At 31.5% G+C, this 26499-nt stretch overlaps 1 protein-coding gene and 1 long non-coding RNA gene across 2 annotated transcripts in view; one reads left to right on the top strand and one right to left on the bottom strand.

Moving 5' to 3' along the window:
* Positions 1–20045, bottom strand: part of LOC143189107 (frizzled-10-A) — a 31152-nt gene extending 11107 nt beyond the window's left edge. Inside the window, exon 1 of the mRNA XM_076393781.1 lies at positions 19576–20045. Within this exon, the coding sequence (XP_076249896.1) occupies positions 19576–19752 (177 nt within the window). The 5' untranslated portion in view covers positions 19753–20045. The remainder of the gene's footprint in view (positions 1–19575) is intronic.
* Positions 8271–18817, top strand: LOC143189130 (uncharacterized). Its single transcript, XR_013003617.1, has 3 exons — positions 8271–8660; positions 14455–14608; positions 16651–18817. It is a non-coding gene; the product is annotated as an uncharacterized LOC143189130 (long non-coding RNA).
* Positions 20046–26499: the final 6454 nt, after the last annotated feature.

Here is a 26499-nt window from a genome sequence, read left to right as displayed (position 1 = left end):
TCATCAGGCTAGAGAGAGAAAAAAAAGAGAATGAAACGGAGAGGAGAAACGCCACGTTGTCAGAATGACTATTTTTAAGTGGAAACCTGATACGGTTTGATAGGTCAGTGTTATATAATAAGATCATTGTGTATTAAACAGATATGGTCTGATACTGTAACCAGAACCGAAAATGTGGGTATATGGTCTTGAAATATAAGCCGAGAATATAATAAGTTTTAATCCATGATCTTTTTGGACAAATTTAAGAAACATTAATAAATATATCATTTGTCATAAACTAAAAGAATTACAAAATAAAAAAGCACTGTCACCGATACATTAACGTGTTCAGGCTACCCAGACACTGCATTGTTATTCTGGCCTGCTAACTTATGCTGATACGGTGTCTGGTTTGGTATATACTGCATCTATACTAATATATTTATAGATATATACACAGTTCAATTAAAAACAATTTTACCGGAGTAGTTTTAACAAGGGTAGTTATTTTCTTAATAATTAATGTAAGAAATACTTTTATTTCTTGGTAAATAAAATACAAATATTCAACAAATATTATAATGGTCACTATCTTGATAACATACAAGGTGTTACAACGGTGATTACAATAAGAATCGTCTATCAACTACGTCAGCAAGATACTCTTCGAGAGACTCTAAGGACCTATATCCATTCTAGTCAAGGAGCCGGCCTTTATATCCAAAAGTGTACATCTCAGCATTCCCATCGCCCGGTCCCGATACCACGCCCGCCTCCCACGATTAGCGAATGAGTATCAGGTGCCCTTTACGTAATTCCTCAACAATGTCGTTCTATATTTTCTAACATTAAGTTAATTTATTACTGTTGTTCTGTTGTACTTGCATCAATACACAAACAAGACGGAGTGCGGGATAAATACATCAATATGTATTTATCAAATTCGATTGACAAATGATTTGACTACTCCAACAGCAACATTATACAAATTGGCGTGGTATGGTTTACATCATTCTGTGGTGTAAACCACACAATCAGTGGTTTCGTGCAAGATGTCTAGTAGTTGTATTGCTTCTACGTTGCTATGATTTAGTAAACTTATATTTAACTTCCTAGATCTGTTTGATTTCGTGGTCACTATGCAGTTGCTGGTTGCGTCATTAGTTTGCTACGTAGCGATAAGCATTGGCGATTAATCGAAGAATTTGGTTATGCCAGAATTAGATTACTACTAGTAGGTATTATTTTGATTGGATTCTATTTTTATTTGATTTGGTGAAACCCCCTATTTACACCCCAAAGTCCAAATATTATTATATAGTTCAAATTGGAAATATCTTCCGACTAACCAATGTACTTCTTTGACTTTGAAGTTGATTTGCTCTACTTTTTGTCTAACGTGATGTTATATAAAGTTACTACATTTAAATGCCGCTACAACTACACTAAAATATAATAAGAAATAGAAATTAATAACGGGAAAGAAATATCAATCTCATGTGTTTTCTACTGCATACAAAATTATAGTATCTGAAAATCTAATTTTAGTCAAATTAATACAAAACAATATATAACTTAAAGGTATATAATTAAATTGATCGTTTTGAATAATTATAAAATGATTTAGATATTAAAAAAAAGCTATTAGCTTATTATCAAAAACCTTGATTCTCTACACTCTCACTGAAGCTGCGAAAGTGATGGTGATAGAAGACGAGCACTTTGGATTTCAAGTCAAACACTTGACAATCAAGCTGCAAGACTAGCAGGCGAAGTAAACCGCACTTTTTATGACAAGAACCTCATGGGAGCATTCTTCTTGGATTTGACTAGGGCCTTTGACAAAGTGTTGCATCATAGTTTAATATTCAATGCATTAAAGCTACAATAATATTTTCAAAACAGGTCATTCCAAGTCAAAATCTCCACACTTACTCATCCCAGATCCATCTAGACTGGTGTTCCATACGGTCCCCCACTCTCTCTGGTGCTATTCAATATCTACATGGCTGATCTGCATTCTATGCAGATGTCATTGCCTTCTCTTTAAGCTCTCGTTCGTCCACACACATACACCTCAAACTCTAACAGCAGCTGAACATAACAAATAGTTCAAATTTTGGAAATTGCAAGTGAATCCACAAAAAACCTAAGCGATAATTTTCTACCGTAGCATTCCCTTACTGTCACCAATTTACTTATCGAAAACGTTGCCATCCCGTAACTACGAAAAGTCACATATCTCGCGCTTCATTTTGACCGCCCTTTAACTTGGTTAGATCACTTCCAAAGGTTGCAGTGTATTCAGAGCACGGTTTCCTCTCCCGCGTAGAACAAGAAATATGTGAAACTTAATTAAAATCCTTTTATATCAGGCTAAGATCACTTCCAAATGGTTCAGTGTATCGAGAATATGGTTTCTTCTCCTGTGTAGAACAAAGAAATTACTTGGGACGTTGGGAACTATCAACTGAAAACGACTATCGACTGTTTCAGTCGTGTACTTTTAGTTGCGATTTTGGTTCTATTAGTTTCATTCGACTGATTTTTAATGTTCTGGCTCTGTTGTCCTGGCCGCAACCTTGACAAAAATGTTCCCAATTTATACATACATATATAACAATATATTGTATGTTAATATAGGAGCGTTTTGGAACGATATTTTTTAAGATTGTTAATGTAATAAGGTAAAAAGATTAATCAAGTTTAATAATAAGTAAAGCATTTACTTTAAAAAAGCTGTAGTGGTTATTGTGCGATCATTTTTAATTATGTCATGGATTAGTTTTTTTTGATGTTTAATTTTTATTTTGTAATTATGGTTATTGTACATCTTTAGTTTTTAGGTTTTGTTTAAGTTCTACTGTATCGTCTATATTTATTATAATATATTATTTAAAAATAGCAGTGAACATATTAAAATACGATAAAACATTTGTGGGGTATTATTCCATTCCATAGAAAAAATTCCATTCATTTTTACAGTTCCACAGAACATTCAAATATAAAAGTAATTCTACTTCCGTTAAATTATTAATTGCATGTTAATGGTATTCAATAATTTTTTTCATTTTCTTTTTTAAAGTTAGTACGTGAAGGAATATGTATATCTCCATCTCGCGTATATTAATGTTGGAAAATATAAGCACAAATAAAATTAACTGCTCCAAGCAATTATCTCCGTCCTTTCCTCTCTCATCATTTATACAGGAAAGGGTTCGTACATCTTCGTCTGACATCACGAATTGAAAACAAAAAACAGTCGAAACGTGCATTTGACTAAAAAAATAGTAATTACTATTTTCCTATAGTAATAATTTCCTAAGTATATTCCTATAGTAATTACTATTTTCTGTCGCTAGTTTTTTGACTAAAGATTGTTTTGCGATTCTCGACTGTTTTCAGTCGATAAAATCAAAAAATTTCCTCAAATCTACTACAATGAAACAAAAACTGCAAGTGTTCTAAGGATGTTCTGAATGTTCCATGGTATGTCAGAAAAATCAAATACATCAAGAAATTGGGGTGCCATTAGCCTCTGAATGAACTCAATAATAATAATCAAATTGTGGTTTATTCTTGGTTTAACAAACATTGATTTTAAAATATGGAAGAACATAGGTAAGTGCAGAATGTAAGATTACATTTTGTAAAGTTATAAAACCCAAACAGCGTCAATTTTATTTATAGTAGGAATGTTAGCTGCCAATTTTATAACAAATAATTTTCAACGACATCAAATAGGAATCAATATATGCCAAAATTTCACCCCGAAATAGCAGCAAATTTCCAAACAATAAAAAGACACAGAAGAAAAGTATTCTTGCTATGTAAGTAGTCAATTCATTAATGAGATTTGTCCATCAAGGATCCCAGCAAAAACTGTAGTAACTGGTAATAATTAGACATTTATTTTAATCATTTTAGTAAGGAATTTAATTAATTTTATAGGTGAGGTGTAGCGAGAATTTGTTGAGAGTGAAAGTCGAAAAAAGTGAAATTAGAATAAGAGAAGAAGAAATTAGATAGGATTTTGCAGGATGCAAAAATAGTTCATGAAATTTGCTAAAGAGTTGACCTGGATTATTTGATCCATATCAACAAACCACAAAACTTAAAACCGATAACACCCTAATGATCTAATGGCTACTTCTTTCAAGGTGGAAAGGTGGAACAAACAAGTAAAAGTGTAAAGTAAATAAAGTATTGTTTTGTAAAAATAATAATGTACTGACCGGAGACTTCTTTCAGGACTGGATATTTTCTTCAGCTGAAATATGTGTGTAGTCAATTCATTAATGGCATTAGTTAGTAGTTGTTGTAGCATAGCATAGTTTATCATATTTGGAGATTTTCACTGCTTTGATATAAAATGATGCTGGTGGCTTTTTTGTATTGTTTTAACTATGTTGGCTGGATTTGATCTATTAATTATATTTTTATTCTTTCATTTCACTTTAAAAATTACCTCCTTATATTTAGTTTCAAAATTAAATAAAATATAAATCAAACTTTATATATATATATATATAAATAGTTATATTATATTATCACTTTTCGCCAAAACTCAAAATTATTTGCCCAGTAATGTTATGCACAAAAAAGGCTTCAAAGCTTTATTGTGTTTCATTAAGGAGTAGAGTACTTATACATAATAATGTTACTATTACATCTCACAGAAAATTAAAACAAGAGGTTGTCATTTAACACGCTATGGTTGAAGTGTAAAACATAATCGGACAATGTACTGTTAAATAATTAAAAACGACAACGCATGAAAAATTTCCCGGTTGCATTAGATACGGCTGTCAATCCGACAACGCTGCCAAAATCCATTCGACCAGAACTAAAGCAGTAATGACCGTCTATCTAGGGTCCGTGACGGACTGTAGTCGACGTCATACCCATCACCCTGGCGATGATATTTTCTAAGAACTTTCCACGGCGAATCGAATGCGGCAACAGAAAGAGAGAGGGCGAACCAGCCCATTATTAGAGGGGCCTTGGGCCCCCAAAGCCCGGACGGCACCTGTGCACGGCTAATTACAAGGCGGCGGGCATCACAAAGGCGCCTCGGCATGCTTGATTATGTCCAGTTTTACCTACCTACTCGATGGACCCAGTGGCGGTACTTAAATGGGGTCGTTCAAGCATGTGTACCACATTTTCGAGAGAATGACGGTGATTATCCATTGGGGCGAGTCGAAATGTATTCTAAGAATTCCACTGAAAGATGCTCGTTCAATCAGAAAATTCTTTCATATAAAATCTCGGGATACGATAATGTTTGGAATCTATTAAAAATTCAGAGTGGGAAACCATCCTAGGTAGTCCGAAACTTTATAATGTCATATATTACAAATAAAATTGTATTTTAACATGCATCTGGTGATATCATCGAGTCGGCTTTTTATATTCACTGTTAAAGCAAAAATGATGATGATGATGATGATTTTTTTAGGTTTTTAATTGAAAACATTTTTGTGAGTATTGTTATTCGGGCTTGCAGTGTGCAATTTGCCCTTTTTTGGCATTTGGATTGCAGTAGCAAACCCAAAAGATGGACCAAGGGCGTTTTTTAATTTCTGGACACGATGACTCCGGACTAGTGTAAAGATTTTTTTAATTACAAATCGGTATAGGTAGCAAAGTCGAAATGGGGCAAATTCACGCATTATTGATGCTAGAAGTTATGAATTTTTCATTGATTGAGTTTGTGAATTTAACTCAACACCTTATTATCGAACATTTGCAGTTTATTTGTTGAAGATTTTTAGAATTAAGTTCTAATGCTTATTAATTGTAATATTGTAAGCCGTTTTATTTTCCAAAAAAGCCATCGAATTTTATAGGAAACCTCCTATATAATACATATATAAACAAATGTGTTATATACAATTAAGTCTTTCTGATATTTATTGTAAAATTTATAATATGTCTAGATTAACTAAATTTTACTTGACAAATATTTTAGTTGTCATTTTGTGAAAATAAGTTATAAGTGAAAATAATATGAAAAGTTATATCAAAATGTTAAAGATTCTAGTAGTGTATTTGTTATAAATTGATTGATATATGAATACATTTGAATATTGGTCGTTTTAGTGTCAAAACATCATGACAATTTGCCACTTACCACACGTGAACATTACAGTCGTTTTAGTGAAAGTTTTATTATTTTCAAAACAATGCACAGTGCTAACAAGTACAGCCAGTCTAGTCCAGTCCACCGACCGTATAGTTTAGATCTAGCACCTAATGACATCTGACTATTTGCAGACCTCAAAGGAACACAGATTTGGCTCAACTGAAGAAGTGATTGCTGAAGATGAGCATCTTGATGAATAAAGTTGAATTTTGACTAAACGTTGCTGTATTAATTAGGTTTTTTTTTCTTGATCTTCGAGTGAAGCGTTGAAATATAAATAGAAGTGATACGAAGTAAAGTGATAGATTTCTTTGTAATTTTTTAATATTATAAGTTTTAGTTTCACAAACAAGACAAACAAAAAATAAACTGGCTCGATATATAATGGCATAGGTAACGAACAATATTATAAAAATAAAAGACGCATAGAGAAAAGACGATATAAAATTAGATATGAAGTTTTGTACAATATGGTTGAAGATATGGCGCATTAAAGCCAATGAATCAAAATCCACGCATATAACGTTTACCCTGCGTAAAAGAACATGTCCACCAGTAAATATCAATCATCGTCAACTCCCCCAAGCAGAGCATGTTAAATATCTTGGTATGCATTTAGATCGACGCCTAACCTGGAAGAAGCACATACTCTCTAAACGGAAACAACTAGGACTAAAATTATATCAGATGTATTGGCTCATTGGGCGCAAATCCAAGTTATCATTAGATAACAAGGTATTGCTGTATGAGTCTATACTCAAGCCCATTTGGACATATGGAATTCAACTATGGGGTACCGCTAGCAAATCTAATATATCCATCATTCAACGGTTCCAAAATAAGGTGTTGCGTGCCATTGTTGATGCTCCGTACTATATTTCAAATAAAGTGATACAACGCGATATTCCTCTAGAACCTATAACGAGTGTAATCCAACGTGCTTGTGTGAAGTACTTCGAAAGAGTGTCAGTGCATCCCAATGTACTCGCTAATCAGCTAAATATGCGACGTGATAGTGAAGTGCGTAGACTAAAACGTTTAACACCACCTGATCTGATTACTGGACATATGTAGAGTTTAGAATAAGCATTAGAATAAGACTAATTAATTAAGATAATATTTTATACAGAAGATTGCTTAATGAAGTGATTTTCTACATGCCATGTATATATAATATAAACAGAAGAAATACTTATTGCCAATAGGGCAGATTGTGGACTCACGAAGAGTAATAAAAAAAAAAAGTTTTGTACAAAATAAAATAAAAAAAAGGTTAATACTTGACGATATTAAATATTTAAATAGGGTAGAAGTTATTTTCTAATATTTCAAGTAAGTCATAGATTCCCTGAATGAATAAAAAATTGCTAGAAGTGCAAGGCAACATTTGGAAGAGACAAAAGTTCCTCATATGAAGATGAATGACTGAAATGAATTGTCTAGAATGTCTTATTTAACTGATTTATCTAGACAATTAGCATGGGAGAAGTTTTTCGATGAACCAAAGTTTGGTGCTCGATTAGGTCCTATAGGCCATTTTATTTATGACTAAATGTAGGGAGAAGATCGCTGTCAATTACAATAGTACATATTAGAACCGTAACAGCTTTCTAGATATACCTTCATTGGCTGGATATGTAAATGAAGATGATGATTTAAGAGTGATACGATTACTCTTGTGAGTTTAAGTGAAAAATGAAATACTAAAGCAATAATGTGTAGTTCTCTACGGTCAGACTCCGATAACTTCTAGATAGTTGTAATCCTAACTCTATATGTACGCGTCAATTAACCCCTGATCTGGGATTTGAACCGTAAATAAGTGAGTTCATGGCGAAACGCATTACATATTGTAATATAACAGCTGTCCCAATTTCATAAACCATAATTCGTGATCGATAGAATTTGCTTCGGACTTTCACTTCAAATATATTTCGCACTATAAAAGCGCACGTGCATTTAGTTACTATAGAAACCCATTTTGATTCCATCAGTACCGATGGCTAGCGGCGTCAAAGGCAACATTCGCCGAACAAACAGTTTTATAACTGTCCGACATCATATCAACTGTGGCGATCGAAACTAAAACCGCCAAGACAATTGGCGGTTCTTATCTGTAAAAACATTGTTTTTAATCATAGCCTACTTTATATACGCCATACGTTTCTGTTTTATGTTTTGTTATTCAAAAAAGGCTCTTTATTACGCGTTCCGTGACATTAACTTTTAATTTCTGGCCATATATATATATATATATATATATATATATATATATATATATATATATATATATAATCTATCTGATATCATGTCCGTTCTTAAAATACGCATATTTCATATACATTAAGTTTCATTTTCAGTTTTTGTAATAAACAGAAGTCCCGGCCTAACGCTCTGCCATAAAGTGTTTTGTTTATGTTATCTAATGAGTTCTACTGAAAATGTCGGTGAAGTGTCAAACTGTTTTATAATGACATATGGTGACAGATGCGACAGAGAGTATCCTCTATCTATAAACCAAGATTAAATGGTAAATATAACTTTTATTCAGTTGATGGACATTATTAATAGTAGACCGTTGGAATTAGTTCATAGCGTTTTACAAAATATTACGTTTATAATGCAGTTAATTTAATCTCAACGAATTTTGTTCAGTTAAACGTAAAAAAAACAATAGTTAACACTTTGTTAAATATGCTGCATTTTAGCTCAATAGACTGTTTATGTACAGTGTTACAAAAACGTTTCGAAAATGATTTGCAAGGCAAGAAATTATTAGCTTAGCTGTAAAAATGCGCTGATGAAAGATTGGAAAAATTGCTCTGTAAAGTCCCGTGCTAAATACTTACAGTTAGTAATCTATAGATATGAAATTGTATAATTCACAATGAAGTCTGAAAACACTTCAAGCACTAGAATAAGAGTAATCAAACGTAAAAAGCAACAAAAATGTCATGAAATTAATTTTGCACTACAAAACATTTTTTTATATTTTCGATATAATAATGGTTAAATATAACAATTTCATCATTTATTCGAAGTTGGCAAAAAGTCTGACGTTAAGATCGAAATTATAACTTCTTGGTTCTCCTATATTTATAATTCTATATTACAATGTATATAATTGCTATATTTTCTATCTTTTGAAAGCTCCAATCCATAGTTCTCAGCTTTTAGCCGATTGGTGAATGGCCAACTTAGAAAACAACATAAGAGGACATCTAGTTTAACCAAATTGATTATATTATTCTTGGTTAGAGATAATTATATACATGAATCATATGCAACTAATTACTTGGCAAAATATTTGCAGAAATAATCTTGGTTCATATAGCAAGTTTTAAATCGAATTAAACTAAAATTGCTTGATGGTTTATTTGCATAAATGTTGTATAACATAATCAACTTAATACATATACAGTGAGGTAAGTGAGGTAATTCAAGACTGTATCCTTCTGGAACTCACGAGAAAATGTCTATATTTGTGTTAAGTACTCTAAAGAATATTATGAGTAATTTTTAACTTTTCATACCATTAATAACCGGATACAATTTACGATCGTTAATTGAGATTTAACATAAGTTCGCAAAAAAAGAGAGGTAATTTTCTACGAAGTATCTCATCTGAAGTAATTTCGGTATTTTGGTATAAAGCAAAATTTTATGGTTTGATCAATCCTATATTAACATAATAATTTGATTAATCTTTGAATGCCTTTTACATCTTAAACACTACAGTGGCTCGCTAGATGTACACTAAGGTCATGATATTATGACATAAAATTCGAGTTGTAAATTTTCAAAAATCAAAGTGAACCCGACTGTAATCGGTTTTCGGTCTACGTCGATAGCGAGATGAGAGAGCGAAAGCAAATATATATAGGAAAGGTTTTATTTTTGGATCCACAGTTTAGACGGTCCCACGAATTAAAAATAAATATTAAATTTCGCACCTCCGTCTGAAAGTAAACAGAGGGCCGCGCTAAAAGTGACGGATCTTCTATAAAACAGCGCCAGGCATTTGTTTTTACGAGTTTTTCGGTTTTTTTAGCGGCAAACTTTCGACACTCTTGCACACTAACACTTCAGGCCCGTTTCTGTTTATTTTCAAATGTTGACACTGAATAGTTCTGGCAAAGAAAACTATTATAAAAGGGCACATTGTATTTTATCTCTTTTTTTTCTAGATGAGTTAAACAGTGATTTCGAATTGAATTTCAAAATTAACAATGTTTCTAATTTATCTCTCTGACATCCTGAACATGTATTGCATTTCATTTCTTAAAAATTTATATAATATTTATACATTTATAGAGGTTTAATCTTCTTTATAATATGGACTGAAAAGTCCCCGGCGTAACAAAGGAAACGCGTTTTTTGTTAAAAATTGGTTATATTCATCAACGTATCTTCGTCAAGATCACGAGATGACGATCGTTTTGATTCTCAAGTGATGGATCCATGTTTTATCCATTGTCACATATCGACGCAAAACTTACTGTTTGTTACGTTTGGGTAAACACTGCTCAGCATCAACACGATCTGGTTTGTGGTCAAGGGTGGGCAAACGTGGCACCCACTTTGAACAGAGCTTTCTCATAATCAAATGTTCATGCAATATAAAACCAACACGTTCTTTTGATATCTTTACGATGTTAGCTAAGTCAGGCAACTTTTTTTAATGTTTTTTAGTGTTACCACCTCATTTAAACCACTGCGTTTCGCATCATTAGTGTCTCCACGACCACGTTTGAAGTCATCAAACCAATGTTTTATTGTTGTTTCTGATAAGAATCCGTCCTTATAAAACTTTTCAAGCCATTGCTTCGTTTGAATGATATTTTTTTCACATAGAAGTAGTGCAAAATAAAACACGAAATTGTTTTTGATCGATTGTTTTGGACATAAAATAACAAAAATAGTTTACCTCACTCTTCTTGGTCACTCTTAGCACAATAACTCACTTATGAGTAGAATATCATGAAATTTTAACAGCTTTCTTTTGAATATATGTTAAGGGAAGGTCCATATAATGAGAAAATGTGGAATAATTGCAAGGAAAATAGTAAAACCAGCAATTTTGTGTATTTTCAAACCATACTCGACCCATACAAAGTGTTACTGTCACCAATCATTTTACTGTCACAGAGGATCGACATTGTTGTTGAATATCAAATATTTAAGAATACATTCTCAAAAATTTTTAGTACTGACTATAATACATAATGTATTAAACGTTAAACACAATTTATTGACACTGACCGTTTAATACTTTATCATGATTTATGTTTCATATAAATGTAGGTTTTTGATAAGTACATCGATTCGATAACGTGAAAATCAATGTTAAATATGATGGACCAAAATTACCTTTAGAATGTCGAATCGTATTCCAATTGGGCTCGAGTAAAAATTTACCAAGAATAGAGTTGAAATTGTTGTGATTGAATTGTTTATAGTAAAGCATACTTTGTAAATGTATTTTCCATTTGTTATTACTTAGTCACAAATTTAGAGTAAGAGAACTTTCTTTACTTTTAATCCTTTTTTACAATGCAACAAAATTCCACCCAAAAAAAAGTTAAAAAAGCAGCATTCCACTTCGATTCGGAAATAGATTATGGTACCAACAAGTCAGTTACCGTTGAGGAAATGGTAATTGTTTGTCAATACAGTGGTAAATTTACTGGGTTATGTTGTGTCGTTGGAAAAGTAAAATTGTCACAATTGGTCACAGCACACAATTGAACACCACCAAAGATTTGTTACGTTCATTAGTTTCTAGGGTGAGACATGATCCAACTGTTACATTAAAAAATAAAAAATTAAAAAAAAGTTGCTTCTAAAAGACGTTTGGCCCAACGCATATTGTAAAGGACAATTTCATGTACACTATCAAGTGTATTATAATTAGATTTTTGGTGACAATGAAATTTATATCAGACATAAATTAATAAAATTTGAAACAATTGCAGGTACAAGATTAAATGTATCACTTATTAGAAGCGCTGTTACCATTGCCAGATAGAATCATTAATTCTTAAAAAAATATTTTATGGGCAATTCGGTTGCGGAAATTTGTAGACGTTGTAATCACAAATAAAGGAACAGTGAAGTGAACTATTGTCCAATAAATAAAAACCTTTCTTCATCAGAAGAACTGATTTTTAATTGTGAAGTCATGTTGACTGTTCATTTATTACGCCAGACAATTTTTACCCTAATATAAATAAAAATATTAGTCAATGCCTTTTAATCTTACGTAGGGAACTCCGCTAAAAATTATTAATAAAAAGACGGAAAATTTAAAACAGGTCTATTTGCGATGATAAATAGTAATGTTTTAAATAATAAATGTTAAAGTAACAACAACCAACCAAGTTGATCACTTACTGGAACCTCACTACTAAAGATTAGCTTCAATAAGCGGGGATGTTGTCATGGTTACTACAAATATCTTAATGCGTGCTTTTTAAACTCTTAACTCAGTTTTATGATCTTACGCGTTCAATCTGTGTCTTACTTACATCGTCAAGTCCTTAAATTCCAAAATCCTCTTACGAATTAGATGAACAGTCCAATCCTTAGTAGTAGACAGTTAGGTTTATAGAGATGAGACAACTGAATTGATGCATTCATTTGCAGAAAAGAAGGGGAAGAAATACATTATTACACAAAATGGATAACAAAGATTTATGATGATTTAATGTAATCCAGACTGAGAAAGACTTAAATGGCATTAGTTATTTCTGGATTTGTGCAATGGCCCTTGAAGCTTGAAAATGTATGATGGCGAAACGTTTTTTATAAGTTTTGGGAATAAGGATTATCGCTATGGAAAAACAATTCCAACTCTTTGAACCAATAGCTTTAAGTAAATGATGAAACGAAAATTGATGTGACAAAAAACAGTTAGTTATTATGAAAGTTATTAAAATCAAACATTTTCCTGTGTATCAACAAAACATTGATTACAGAATGATCTACTTTGTTGACTATTTACGATATCTAGGCAAATTTATATATAGCAGAAATGTAATAAAATAAATATATAGCAACTGTATCGCAAACGTGAACTATTGAATAACGATGTTTCCAAGAATCTAACAATCATTGTAAATAATTTCAAAGATTGCAAATAAATTCTGAAAATTTAATGGTTTGTATATTCCTCAGTCAGTCAGTTTAAAATAGATTTTCCAAGATACATCAAGATCACTTGTTGAAAGACATCCTCGTATTTATTAAACTTTACAACGTTCACTGAACGTATAAAGTAAATTCTGGGAAGCGCACGCCACTGAAGCATCAAACAAAAACCCGAACGAGAGGATTCTCGATTTGATGGGGCCGACAAGCGAGCAGGCCGTGGCGGCGACGGAAAACGAAGGAAAAAGAGCGAGGTCGACGAAGACAGACGGGCCGAGAGAGAGAGAACAAAAACGCTGCAACGAAAAACTATAATTCGAAATTTGTCCCGGTACCATTGCGACGAATCTCGAAGAATGCCGGGGCAAAAAAAGCGACTAAAACTCCAAAATCGAGCGGCAGCAGCTTGAATGATCCGAGAATGAAGGGGACGAGAGACCGCCGAAATATTGAAAGGCATTGACAAGTAGAGAACCCAGTCCCATTTTTTGTCCAGAAGCCGCAATTAGCCCGGGCGTGACGCAAAACAAAAGTGAAATAATGAAGAGAGAAAAAAACTTAAGCTCGGCGGTCCAGACAACACCAAATCGCAGCCAACTGAAGATCTTTTTTTGTGAGGGTAAAATTTAATTTTAAATATTTCACATTAATAAATCACATTTCTTATTCCAACAGTTCCCATTAAACCATTGCAATGCTCTTTTGTTTTATTTACGTATCACTTTTATATATTTATTTTTTGGCAACCAGAATAAAACGCCTGATTTTGAAAGTAAAAGCAGGCTGGGTAGGACTGTATGACTGTATGGTAGGACTACCTTGACTAATGACTTGGTGCGTAGTTATCGAGTAGGCAGATTGTCCGCTCTCTGACAAAATAATAATCCCATAGAATTACCCTGGGATATATGGGAAGTACTTTTGGTTAATAGAGGCCACTTTTTATAACAAAATTTTTACGATTTAATTTTAAAATATTTGCATAACGGGACGTTTGATATTCGTGTTCAACAATAGAACAACAATCTAACAATAAAATGTCGATGTAGTGCTTCCAATAAAACATGTTCCAATTCCAATAAACTAATGCACGTCACAGATGACGTCGAATATACTACACCAAATACAGTTTGCGAAAATTCGCTGTTTTGTTGGATAGATTATATTTGTTTTAGGACGTAAAACAATAGTTTGTGGATTAGCAGCATAGAATTACGCCGGGATATACGGGAAATACTTATCGTCAACTGAAGAATAAAACAAGTCGACGCCATTTTTCGTAAGAAGATAATTAACATTTTTAACTTCCAACAATAGAACAAAAATCTGGTAAGAAAATATCAATATTAGTTTTGCAGGATGTTAAAAAAATGTTCGTGGAATAGCTCTAAACTGATAAATCAATTTACCTCTTGGGCTAATTGAAAACAAATATTCGTGAAATAGAATCGGTTTATCCCAAAATCCATAGCTAATATCAAAGTTGTAAAAAGTAAATGAAAGTAGGAATTGCTTGAACATCCAACTTATTCATCAGATTTAGCTCTCCTCTATGGAAAACGATTTTATATTTTATAGTGTTTCCAGAAATTTCAATTCCATTTTCGCGAATTCAAATTCAAATTATTGAATACATTATCAACAATAGCGCATGTATTATAATTGCGTCAATCATTTGGATTTTTAGTGATTAACGTGGGCTTCACAGACCTTGGCTGTTGATTAACTCCGTGCTACTTTTAAAAAAATGTTTAATGAGATCATAAAACGTGTCATCCAATATTTTGGATTTAATAATTAATAAAGGGGTATTTTAGACTGTATTAAAGAACATTATTAAAGTGAATGTATCATAACTTCAAAACTAAACATTTTTTAAGAATATGCTTTAAAAGGATTTCTCAAAATTTAAATTATTTTTGCAGATATAGCTGTTTTAGTGACTTTTCGAGATAGTTCAGGTGATATCTCGGGTTTAACTAAACCGATTTACTTAAAAATTGGTGTGAACCGTCTCTATACATTCTTCTATCGTGTCAAAATAAATCTATAACAATATTTTGGATTAATTACAATTTTTACTATTTTTAAAAAAATTCGGAAATGTTAAAAATGGTAAAAAATAGTCGTAATTTGGCGTAAAATGGTCGTATTTACTGACTGGCTGGTAATCTAAGAGATCCTGGCTAATTGGCATGACAATGGGACCCAACGACTTGCCACTCTACCCATGTCATCAAAATGCTGAGAACATTAAAATGCGCTATATTGAACTGAATCAACATTCTTTGCTTTGAAAAATAGGCCATTGGCAATGTTCTGTTAAAAAAAGGGTTCTGTATATTTGTGTTGAATTTTCATGATTAAAAAGAAACAAAAAAAATTAAAATGGAAGGAAACCTAAAGACCATCCTGTCTAAAAGTTATTTATCGGAAATCCTAATCGTCTCGCTTTGATGAAGGCATTAATATTTAGTTTTAGGATGAATGCAAAAACTGCGCATAACCTTACATAAATAATTATGAAGTTTTTCGAAAAGCCCAGTCGCCGCCTTCGGTTCTAAACAAACCGCTTCAAATTGTTTTCGATTAATAAACATTCTCAGACATCAAAGCCCCCTTACTCGCTTTAATGTATATATCGGAGTTGGCTTTGATTTTTCCCATGTTTACGTTCGTGCCATCTGCGATAAAAATCACCGACGGATTTTATGTCTTTTTGAGTTACGTGACGGCTAAAGCTCCAGTATTTTCCACCTTGTGGTTTATATGGCTACCGACGAACATAATTTACGAACCAAAATATTTTTTCTTTTGTTTTCATATTCAAAAATGAAGTCGAGATAAGCTTACAAATATGACTAATGTGAAAAAACTGTTAGTTTTGCAACATCCTTTCGTTGAAATAAATTATCATTTTATATAAACTATCTATTTATATTTAACTGAATGAGATGGTAAAAGTTAAGATTATAAATTTAAATATTTCCGAATGTATATTATCTATATAAAAAATAATAAGCACATGGTTGAAAAAAGTATCACTATCTCATATATCTAATAAATGATATAAAACTAGATCGATGTTTTTTTTTATCGCAGATGGTATAAATGTAAATAAAGGAAAAATCAAAGCTTATTGCTATATTTCTGCATGGAGTAAGTACTTCCCTGCTTATTTTCGGCAATGATAATTAAATATGGTTTATAAATCAGAAATAATTTATTGGAATAATGGTAATTAAGTGAATTCATATACTTACATAAACTATGCAAATTGATTGAAAAATATTTGGTATAACGATTCTTTGTCTTATTTTTAGTGCTGTTTTTGATTTATTTAAGCACTAAGAAAATTAATTAATTTTTAGGATTTATCTGGACTGGACCCAACTGGTAACGAAGGATTCGAACCCATAATGAATTTTAAACTATTGCATCCCAGACAATCACAAAAATGGGTTGGGAGAAAAGCAATTGCAAGGTTTTTCATGCTTTTTAAAGATATCATATAAATTTCAAATACTAATCAATTATATATGTGCTATTTTAATCGACGACTTTTCTGGCAAACCGCATTCTGAATTTCTGAACTAAATCAAGTGATTATCACAAGTCTTTTTTGCCTTTCTTGATAATGTCAACTTTATATAATTAAGCAAGCTGCAGAGACCGGAACAAATGACAATAGGATGAGGCAATGGATACATGAAAACATCCAAGTCAACCTCCCTCAGTTTTTGCGGAAGTATTAAGGATATATGAGGCCTAGCATACCTAGAGCGTGTTTTAATCGTATTAGTTGTTAGCAGTAGAGAGTCGATTTAATGGTTTGGTTAGGTTGGACACTTCATGATGAGCAATTTCTCTCTCACTACACACTTAACATCAGTTCCTTGGCGTTTCTGTGGTGTTCGATTACAATCTTTATCGAACGTTATTGTCGTTTCTAATACACTTTTTATCACCCATAATCATTCGCTTCAAAAATAGCTCGATTTAATTTTGCTTCAGCAGCAATTCCTAATAGAAACCAGGTCCATTAAATTTTCATTCATTGAGCTTGTCTTAGCCTTATGTAACCTTAGTAATAAGCAGATGTAAATGGTCCGAAACTCTTTTACGATCGATGTTTAGTTCAGTAGAGATGTCGCGAGATGAAATTTGTTGACCTACCTTGATATTTTTAAAAATTTCATCGACAATGGCATTCTACCTTAACGATTGGCCAACCACGGCATCATTCATCTTTAATCGATTTAAATCTCCGAATCGAATACGAGTTGCCTTCAAAAGCTCTACAGTATGGCTTCATTGAAACATAATTAAGTATCAAACGCATATTCCTAATGTGACTTAGACATTTATTTGAAGAAAACCGAAAATATTTTTCCCCAACATAATATAAACTAATAACACTTGTACCCTGAGGGTGAATTCATAACTATTTTATCTCTAAAAGGACCGGAACATATTCACAAATTGGTTTATGCATTATGGTGACTCTCGCAAGCAAACTAACCATCACTAATTAATAATATTGACATTTGTAAAAGGATACTGATCCAGCAGAATGTTTACTTCTACGAGTACAAAAAGTTCTATTAAATAACCGAACGAAATTACATATTTATTTATATTTGCTGAAAAACTGTGCTTATTATCACATAAGAAATAAAGAACATCAAAGAAACAATGCAAACGTAAAAGACAATAATATAATGATGCCTTTATATGGTAATTATAGTGAGATATACCGATCATTATATGCCAATAGACCGAATGGTGTAATAAATTGCGAAAATGAAGATAATCCATTATACGCATTCATGGTCATGCTCCACCAGCAAAATCTAACAATAAAAGTAGCTTCTAGTCATTTACAGCAGTAAAATAATGATTATGTCTCTGAGAATTATATTACATGGTATTAATTATCCTAAAAAATATAGGCGTTCACATAAGGAATAATGCTAACGTAAGAATAAGTAAGTTTTTATTATTCCATCAACGGCGATCTAGTTGCCATAGTTCTTGAAATTTCAGATTAAGATCATATTGCCACCAATTTTGCAACGTTTCGCTTGCGACGCCGTCAAACAGTAGGCCGTGTCGGACAACAAACAAAAGTACCGCGGCGATACATGGTGTTCGTCGCTCGAAAAAAATTGATACGTACACAGGCCAACTGCGTCTGAAAACTCGATTTTTTTATGCCAGACAGTCAAGAACAAACTATGGCGATCAATGAACCTTATTTTCTAATATTAATGCTCACGTTTTGAAATTGTACAGGAAATAATGTTCCAGAATTGATTTGAATTAAACTGTTTAATAATAAATATTTTAATTATATTGGGCGTGTTAGTATTTCCTGAATTTTTTTTGTTTTCATGATGATATGTTTAACATGATTAGAGTATTATGTAAGGCTATTTTTATTTCTTTGTAACAATTAAACCTGTTGTAAATGCGTCTTCACAGTTATCATATCACAGTTTAGTATATCCTTAAAAAATATATTTATAATAACTATAACTATATATTTGATTTTACATAGAATTTAATTAATTAAAGTAAAGGCTATATCCAATAAGAATTACAATAAGAACTATAAAAACATTTTTTGTTATAGATGTAACATTACTTATAATAACAATAAAGCATTACTTTAATTATTATATGAAGTAACCCGCGTTATATTTACGTCAACTTGGACAAAACTGTCTCTATATAATAGACTGGTGCCTGTATTTGCTATGGATTATACTGAAACGTATAACTGATGCATAGGTATATATTTCTAGCTATATAATTTATTAACGATAAAGTATAATCAGAAACACGGGATTCAATTGGCATTTAATTACAGATGAGTAATTTAAACAAGTGCTATAAAATGTTTTTAACGTGTTAGACTGAGAAAAGTTATCTATTTGTCACGAAGTACTTGTAATTGTATTGATATCGCAAATTAGCATGTCAAAAAGTTAATTATAACAAATATAAAATTTTAATTGTTGGCTAGCTAATCAAATATCTCATTATATAATAAAATGGTACGTATATTTACAGTGGATTATTCGGAATTAGGATGAGTTGTTGAATCGCGTAATATTTGATCAGCTTTTCCGAAAACAGTTGATGTTATTACGAAAATCAATCGTTATTACATGAAAACCATAAAATATATATACAACCTCGAATGTATGTAAGACGACATACGAAAAAAAAGACGATAACAGAGGACCATAAAGATAAAAGATTGTGGGAGATAATAATAAATGTGTTATTACCATTATGTCAGCGTTGATCTGGTTGTTGGGGTACATGGAATTCCTCATTAGGGTCGAATTATAGCCGAGGTTTCTGCACAAACTTGATGATACCACTTCGCAACGTTCCGCTTTCGACCCCGTCAAACAGTAGGCCATGACGAGCAACAAAACAAAAGCACCGCCGCCGCGATTCATGGCGATGAACCGTTGAGAGGAAAAAGACGCGCACACACTCGATCTATGACTGAAATTTTCGACTATTTCTACGCGAGATTATATCGAAAGGAACGGCTGCCACCAATGGACTGTATTTTCCGATCGCAATCCATTTTCCCCGTACCTTTCAGGCACTGAATTCTTCCAGTTTTCTCCTGCGAAAAAAGTACGCTCGTACACCGAACCGAATGGATAACGTACGACTTTTTCAAAGCGCTCTTGATACGAGGCAGGCAATAAACGGACTAACGGAGGGAAGAGAAATAAATGAATGCCGCTCGCTCTGCCTGATACAAAACAACCGCTTTACAAAAGATAAACTTTTTAGTGTGCCGTGATAATTTCGTCATGTCGTTGCGTCGACGGAGTCGTAGTCTGTAGATTATTCCATGCTGTTATCTTTTTTTCATCATTTAGGATAATGTGTTGTTAATTACTTTTTTTTTATAATTTTTTGATTTTTTATTAATAGTCTGGATTTCCTAATCCTGATTACTTGTAATTAGTGTTAAATGTTTTCCCTCTAACAGTCTAGAGCTTTTAAAAAGGATTGTTGGTTTTATTCTCCTTTTGTTTCATCATATATTATTCCTCTGATTATGGCAATTCAATCTGTTTTCTTCATTTGTACCATTCTGTATATTTACTTTAACATTTGTTCAACGACTTGTTTATATCTTAATTCTTTGTTTAAAGATTTGTTATTTTTATGCTTCTTTTGTATTACGTCAAGTCAATATCATTTCAGTCAATAAGTCGTTAAAATTACACTGAATTTTAGGATTGAAGTTCTCACATAAACTCATCCATTATTATTATGAAGAGTAATGAATAAACTAGGAGGAAAGTAATGCTGAATTAAAATCAATAATAAATTTTAACCGGGTTTATTGTTTATCTTGTAAATATTTCTGCATTTTATTATCCATTTCAACACTGTCGCTTGCAGTTGTATCGGCGCAGTAGGGCTAGCCGTCATTGAAGGTTCAGGAGGAATGTTTCATGGAGATCAAAGCTCGATGCCGACAGAGTGGGTTAATATAACTATATACGTCGGGTTGATGTTATAAAAATTACAGTGGTCCATTTTTATATTTGTCCGTAAGATAATAATGACATTGGAAAAATATAAAAATAGGTGTATTACTATAACTATAATTTATTACGGAAACAGGCGCAACATCCTGACAGTATGAGTATTTAAAAAATATCGATTAATTGTGGATTGTTATATTTTAGAGTCTCTTTCTTTCCAACTGAGTTTTATCTGGACTAGACCTACTGCTTGACGGGAGCTCTGAATCACGGTCCTTGGCATTAAGCCTATTGACTGGCCAGTGAGCAATTTAGAGAACATCCTAGAAGACATTCGGAAGTGATCCAACCTGATTAGTGTACTATTGCGGATTTTACACAATTGCTCTAAAAACAATCACAACCTTAAAGCAGGTAGCCCCAGCAGGATTAAAACCCGTGACTATCGCAATGTATAGACCGTCCTGTCACCTTGATCACTGCGCCAACCAACTGGGCATACAATTTTAATATATTTCTTGTAACTTTTTCCAAAAAAAAAATTATTTAAATGTTCACAATTTAGAATTTTTTAATTTTTTTAGCATATTGTAGTTTTTTAATAAACAATATAACAATGATGCTTGCCACGCTAGGGATTTTTTGTAAAATATACGTAATATAAGTACTTTAAATATTAATAAAAACAAACAATAACAAAATTACACATTTGTTTTCAACAAGATAATAGTGAAAACTATATGATTGAAATTGTTTAAACAATATGCGTTTTAATGTGACTGATTATGACTATTATAACTAATAAACATTGATGTAAATTGAATGGGGTGTTAATCTTAATACATTTATTTAGTATTTTATCTCATGTTTTTGTATGAGTTATTAAACTGTGGGTTTGGTTATCAATTTATATCAACAATCTGTTGTTAAAATTCTAAGAAATTTCTCGTAGTGGAGTTGTTTATATAAGTAATTTTGTTTTTACTGTAAATATATTCATATTTAATATCCTTATATTCCTTAGCAATATTTGTTAAAATCATTAAGATGATTAGAGATATAAGAATCTTAAAGAATTATTTATTAAAGAAGACAATAATAAATAGATCGGTTACTACGGTTAAATTATTTGGTATGATTTATATATGACTTTTATATGATATTTATTATTTATTTATCATTTTATACAATATTCGTAACATATTTAATATGACTGATATATCTGATAAATTTATTAAAATTTTATGCCATTTTGAATATTAAACATTATATATTAGTAAAATTTTACATTGGTTTAAGCGGATTTTTTGATATTTTTATAATACTAAAAACATGATTTTATGTTGCTCTCTAGTCTATGTTATTTATTCACAGGTTTCAGAAGATTTGGCTGAAGGTATATTCGAAGAAGTGAAGGGAAAACATGTTTATTTCGTACCCAATTTTATATTTCCATATATACCCGCAATGATTTACCGTCTGATCTATTTTTAATATAGTGGTCCAATTGTCTCTTAAACACACCTATATTTTTAGTTTTTTCACTTTAAGCATTTCAAGTTTAATGTCTGCAGTACATTTCCTGTTTACACCAAGTTTATGTATATAGCTTTCATGTCTCAGATTTGCACATCTTGCATTTTACCTATTTCTGTTTCTACTATACTAATTATCACAATAGCATAATATTCGAAATAAGGTTATGATGGTTTTATCATTATTGTCAATCCATAGCCAGAAGTTGGAGAAAGGGAATCTACCAATATTCTGTTGATGGTGACGTAGAACACTTCAAAGCTCGCTACTGTTATTACAATTGTCCTGACTTAGGATAATGTTAGTCTCTTCAAACTGCCCTCTATGATCGTCTCTGGACCTGTTTTCTACGACTTTCTGCGGTCCATCTAAAATCGATTTTGCCAGAAAAGCTTGTGTGCGATTCGTTCAGGTTTCATTCTACATGCTTGTCCAAACTATTGCAATTTGCGTCTTTGAATTTGTTCTTCAAATCTGCACTGATTGTAACCTATTAATCGTAAACATGTGTAAATATGCAGAACTTGCCTTAAGCGTCTAATTTGTTATACTATAAGTTGGATGTCAGAGTGTAACAGGGTCTACGGTTAAGATCCATGCAGAAGAGTTTAGTCTTGTCTTCAATTTTAATTTTGTGCTGGTCTTGCAATATATAAAAATTAGTGTTAAACTTTAAATCACTATAAAAGTAATATAATTACAGTAGTTTTAACCAAAAAAATATGCTATATCATATTCATGAACGACAAGACGGAGATTATCAGTATTATTACGCATTATTCTCATTTTCAGTATGATTGTGACGGATTGCCTTATTTTGTCATATTTTTCGAATAGTATATATTTTTAATCATTCTAAAATATAATTAAATATTACTGAAAGGTAATTAAACCACATCAGTGGAATATAGTAAAGAATCATAAAGTTAATGGTATTTAGGAAGAGTATAAATACTGCGATTTTAAACATTATGAAAAGAATTGTCCTTCAAACGATAAACCATATCTGTCTAAATAATTTTAACACTATTTAATTTTATGTAAAAAGTAATATTAACTATTAACAAACGGTTTTGCTAATAACCGCTTTTCTGGACAAAAAAAACATTAATTCTTCATATCAATTGTCCATTTACGGTAATCCCCATATCTATATCCTACTGATTATTATTTTGTAGTAGACCTCAAAAACTCATTTAACTAATAAAATATGACTAAAATGAACGAAAAGGTACATATATTATCGTAAACATGTGTAAATATGCAGAACTTGCCTTAAGCGTCTAATTTGTTATACTATAAGTTGGATGTCAGAGTGTAACAGGGTCTACGGTTAAGATCCATGCAGAAGAGTTTAGTCTTGTCTTCAATTTTAATTTTGTGCTGGTCTTGCAATATATAAAAATTAGTGTTAAACTTTAAATCACTATAAAAGTAATATAATTACAGTAGTTTTAACCAAAAAAATATGCTATATCATATTCATGAACGACAAGACGGAGATTATCAGTATTATTACGCATTATTCTCATTTTCAGTATGATTGTGACGGATTGCCTTATTTTGTCATATTTTTCGAATAGTATATATTTTTAATCATTCTAAAATATAATTAAATATTACTGAAAGGTAATTAAACCACATCAGTGGAATATAGTAAAGAATCATAAAGTTGTAAAGAAATGTCTCGTCGTATAAAAAAATTAATATTAATTAAACCATTGAATTTACTGTGTTTCGTTTTAACGGTTGTATTCGTTATTATACCGGAGATGGACGACTTGGGTAAGTTTGTAGTTCAGTTAAATGCAGAAAAAAGTGATCTTATACCAGTTTTTGATGTTTCAAATCGCTAACAATCCTGAATATAGATACATACACGATGGTGAAGAAACACTGAGCCATAAATAACTTATACACCATAAAACTCAATTAAATTTTAAAAAGAGGGAAACATTGTTAAATAATATATTGAATATTGTTTTTGATAAGAATTTAAATTAATAACTGAAAAGTAAAAAGTTAATGAACAATAAATGTTGCACAATTATAACGCATCGTATCATACAGCGCTCACTTTTATATTTAGTATTTAACAAGTAATTACAAAATTATTATTATAAGATATTACACCTTATTCATTTAATTTGTATGTGTGATCTTTGGAGTTTAAAAAATATCTTTAAAGGAAAAGATTCGGTTCAGAATGTCAATACATCTTATTTTAATAGTATACCTAGAAGAATTGGCTGAATAATATGAAACTGTAGAAAAAGAGAATACTTTTTACTGAGAAAGCATATTACTGTGAAAGGCAATTACGTATTAAATTTAACATGTAAAATAAAAAAAATTAAAGCACCCATCAATGTTTTCTGTCAATGTTTATTATTTGCAGTTGGACCCTCGTATATCATTCGGTGTTTTTTAATTAATTATATAATAACGTTTCGGACTATTCATGTGATATCAAGGTAATTTATTATTCATGTGATGTCAAGGTAATTTAAATGCTTTTAACAAAAGAAATCCTAATTTTTAGAGAGTATTATATCAAGGTGTCATGTAATGTTAAATGTGTTTTTATCCATTGATTTTCATTTATATATTTAATATAAACATAATCTCTATTAAAAAAATTTCTAAAAAAGCATTAAAAACAAAAAGTTTTGATTCTCTTCTCTGGAGATACAGAGAGGTAGGAACTAGTCAAATTATAGGCTATTAATTTTTTTATCCATTACTAGGAAAAAAGAGAACGAAAGACGTACCGTTGTCATCGAAAACTGCAAGGAGTCCAAAATTGAACAATTGAAAAACATTCTCGCAGTTTGGACGACACTTTAATAAATAATTTTAAAAACAATAATTATAAGGTATTAATTAATAACGTATTTTAAATAATAACGGTGCTACGGTATTTGTTAAGTATTTTGTTGTATTATATATCACGTTGGTTAAAAAACAAAATAAACTTATTTTCTTGTCAACTTAATTGCTTCTTGGGTGGTATTCTTCTATTATTCCATTAATTAAGATGAATAAATTACAGGACGCTCTACAATGTATACATTTAACATTTTTGTGATGTTTTTCTTTACTTTTAATTAATACTTCAGTGCCTGCATCTGTATAATCATTTTGACTGAGATTTGTTTTATTATTTTAAACAGCTTTGATTCATTTGTTACTTTCCTTTTAAATATTTGTCAATACCAAAATATTTATATTATAACGCGTTTATGATACATTATCGATTGTATTATTGTTGTAAAAATCTATTTCTTTTTGTTTTGTATAATTATTGTACAAGTTTGTTCCATATGTAATTTATGGAGAATTTTTGAGGTGTATTCTTCATGTATAATTTATGAAAATGTTGTTAAAAAACGTGAAAAATGATGTAAGAGTATTACTTTCGGCGTTTTTTAGGTGGAAGATGAACTTCCATGGATATGAACACTTCAGATGAGAATTGAAAGAAAAAAGGAATTAAAACATAGCACATTTAGTGATCTTGCAAATCTGAGACATTCATATTTGGGAGATTAGCCATTCCATTTTAGAGTCGGTGCTTCTTTTTTGATTAGATCTATCCAATCTGTTGTTCTACAAGGTTCTCCACTAGCTTCGGTGCTATTCAATTGAAACAGTAAATAAGCGTACAAATACATACACTTGGAAGTCCAAGAGGAGCTAAACTTAACAAATGGCTTAAATTCTGGAAACCGCAAATTACGTTCCTTCACTTACATTCCCCCACTGAAACCGATTTGCTTATCGAAATAGTTCCCATTGCTCAGACTTCATTTCGATCGCAGATTTAATTCGTCAGATCAAATCCAACACTCACGTCAAAACGTTATCGAGAGCATTGTTCCCTTTCCAGTGTAGATCAAGTGAACTACCTATCCTAATTAAAATTCTTATATATCGGACTATGGTATGGTCTCGAATATTCAAACTTACTAAGATCAAAAAACAAAGTAAACTGTTGAGGGCGATTTTGAATTCCCCATGGTATGCCACAAACAACCAACTACATCTATCTGAATTCTGAAGAGTCTGAATTCACAAACTTAATCACCGATAATTTTGTTCCATTCCAACTCTGCTGCCGTAGTCACGTTTCACATTGTGTAACAGTATGCAATT

The sequence above is a fragment of the Rhynchophorus ferrugineus genome, unplaced genomic scaffold, assembly GCF_030347505.1.
Source record: "Rhynchophorus ferrugineus isolate W39M unplaced genomic scaffold, kcgeb_rfMv2 rfM1, whole genome shotgun sequence".
NCBI lineage: Eukaryota > Metazoa > Arthropoda > Insecta > Coleoptera > Curculionidae > Rhynchophorus > Rhynchophorus ferrugineus.
The sequence above is the reverse complement of the archived record's forward strand: the minus strand, read 5'-3'. Positions and strand labels throughout refer to the sequence as shown.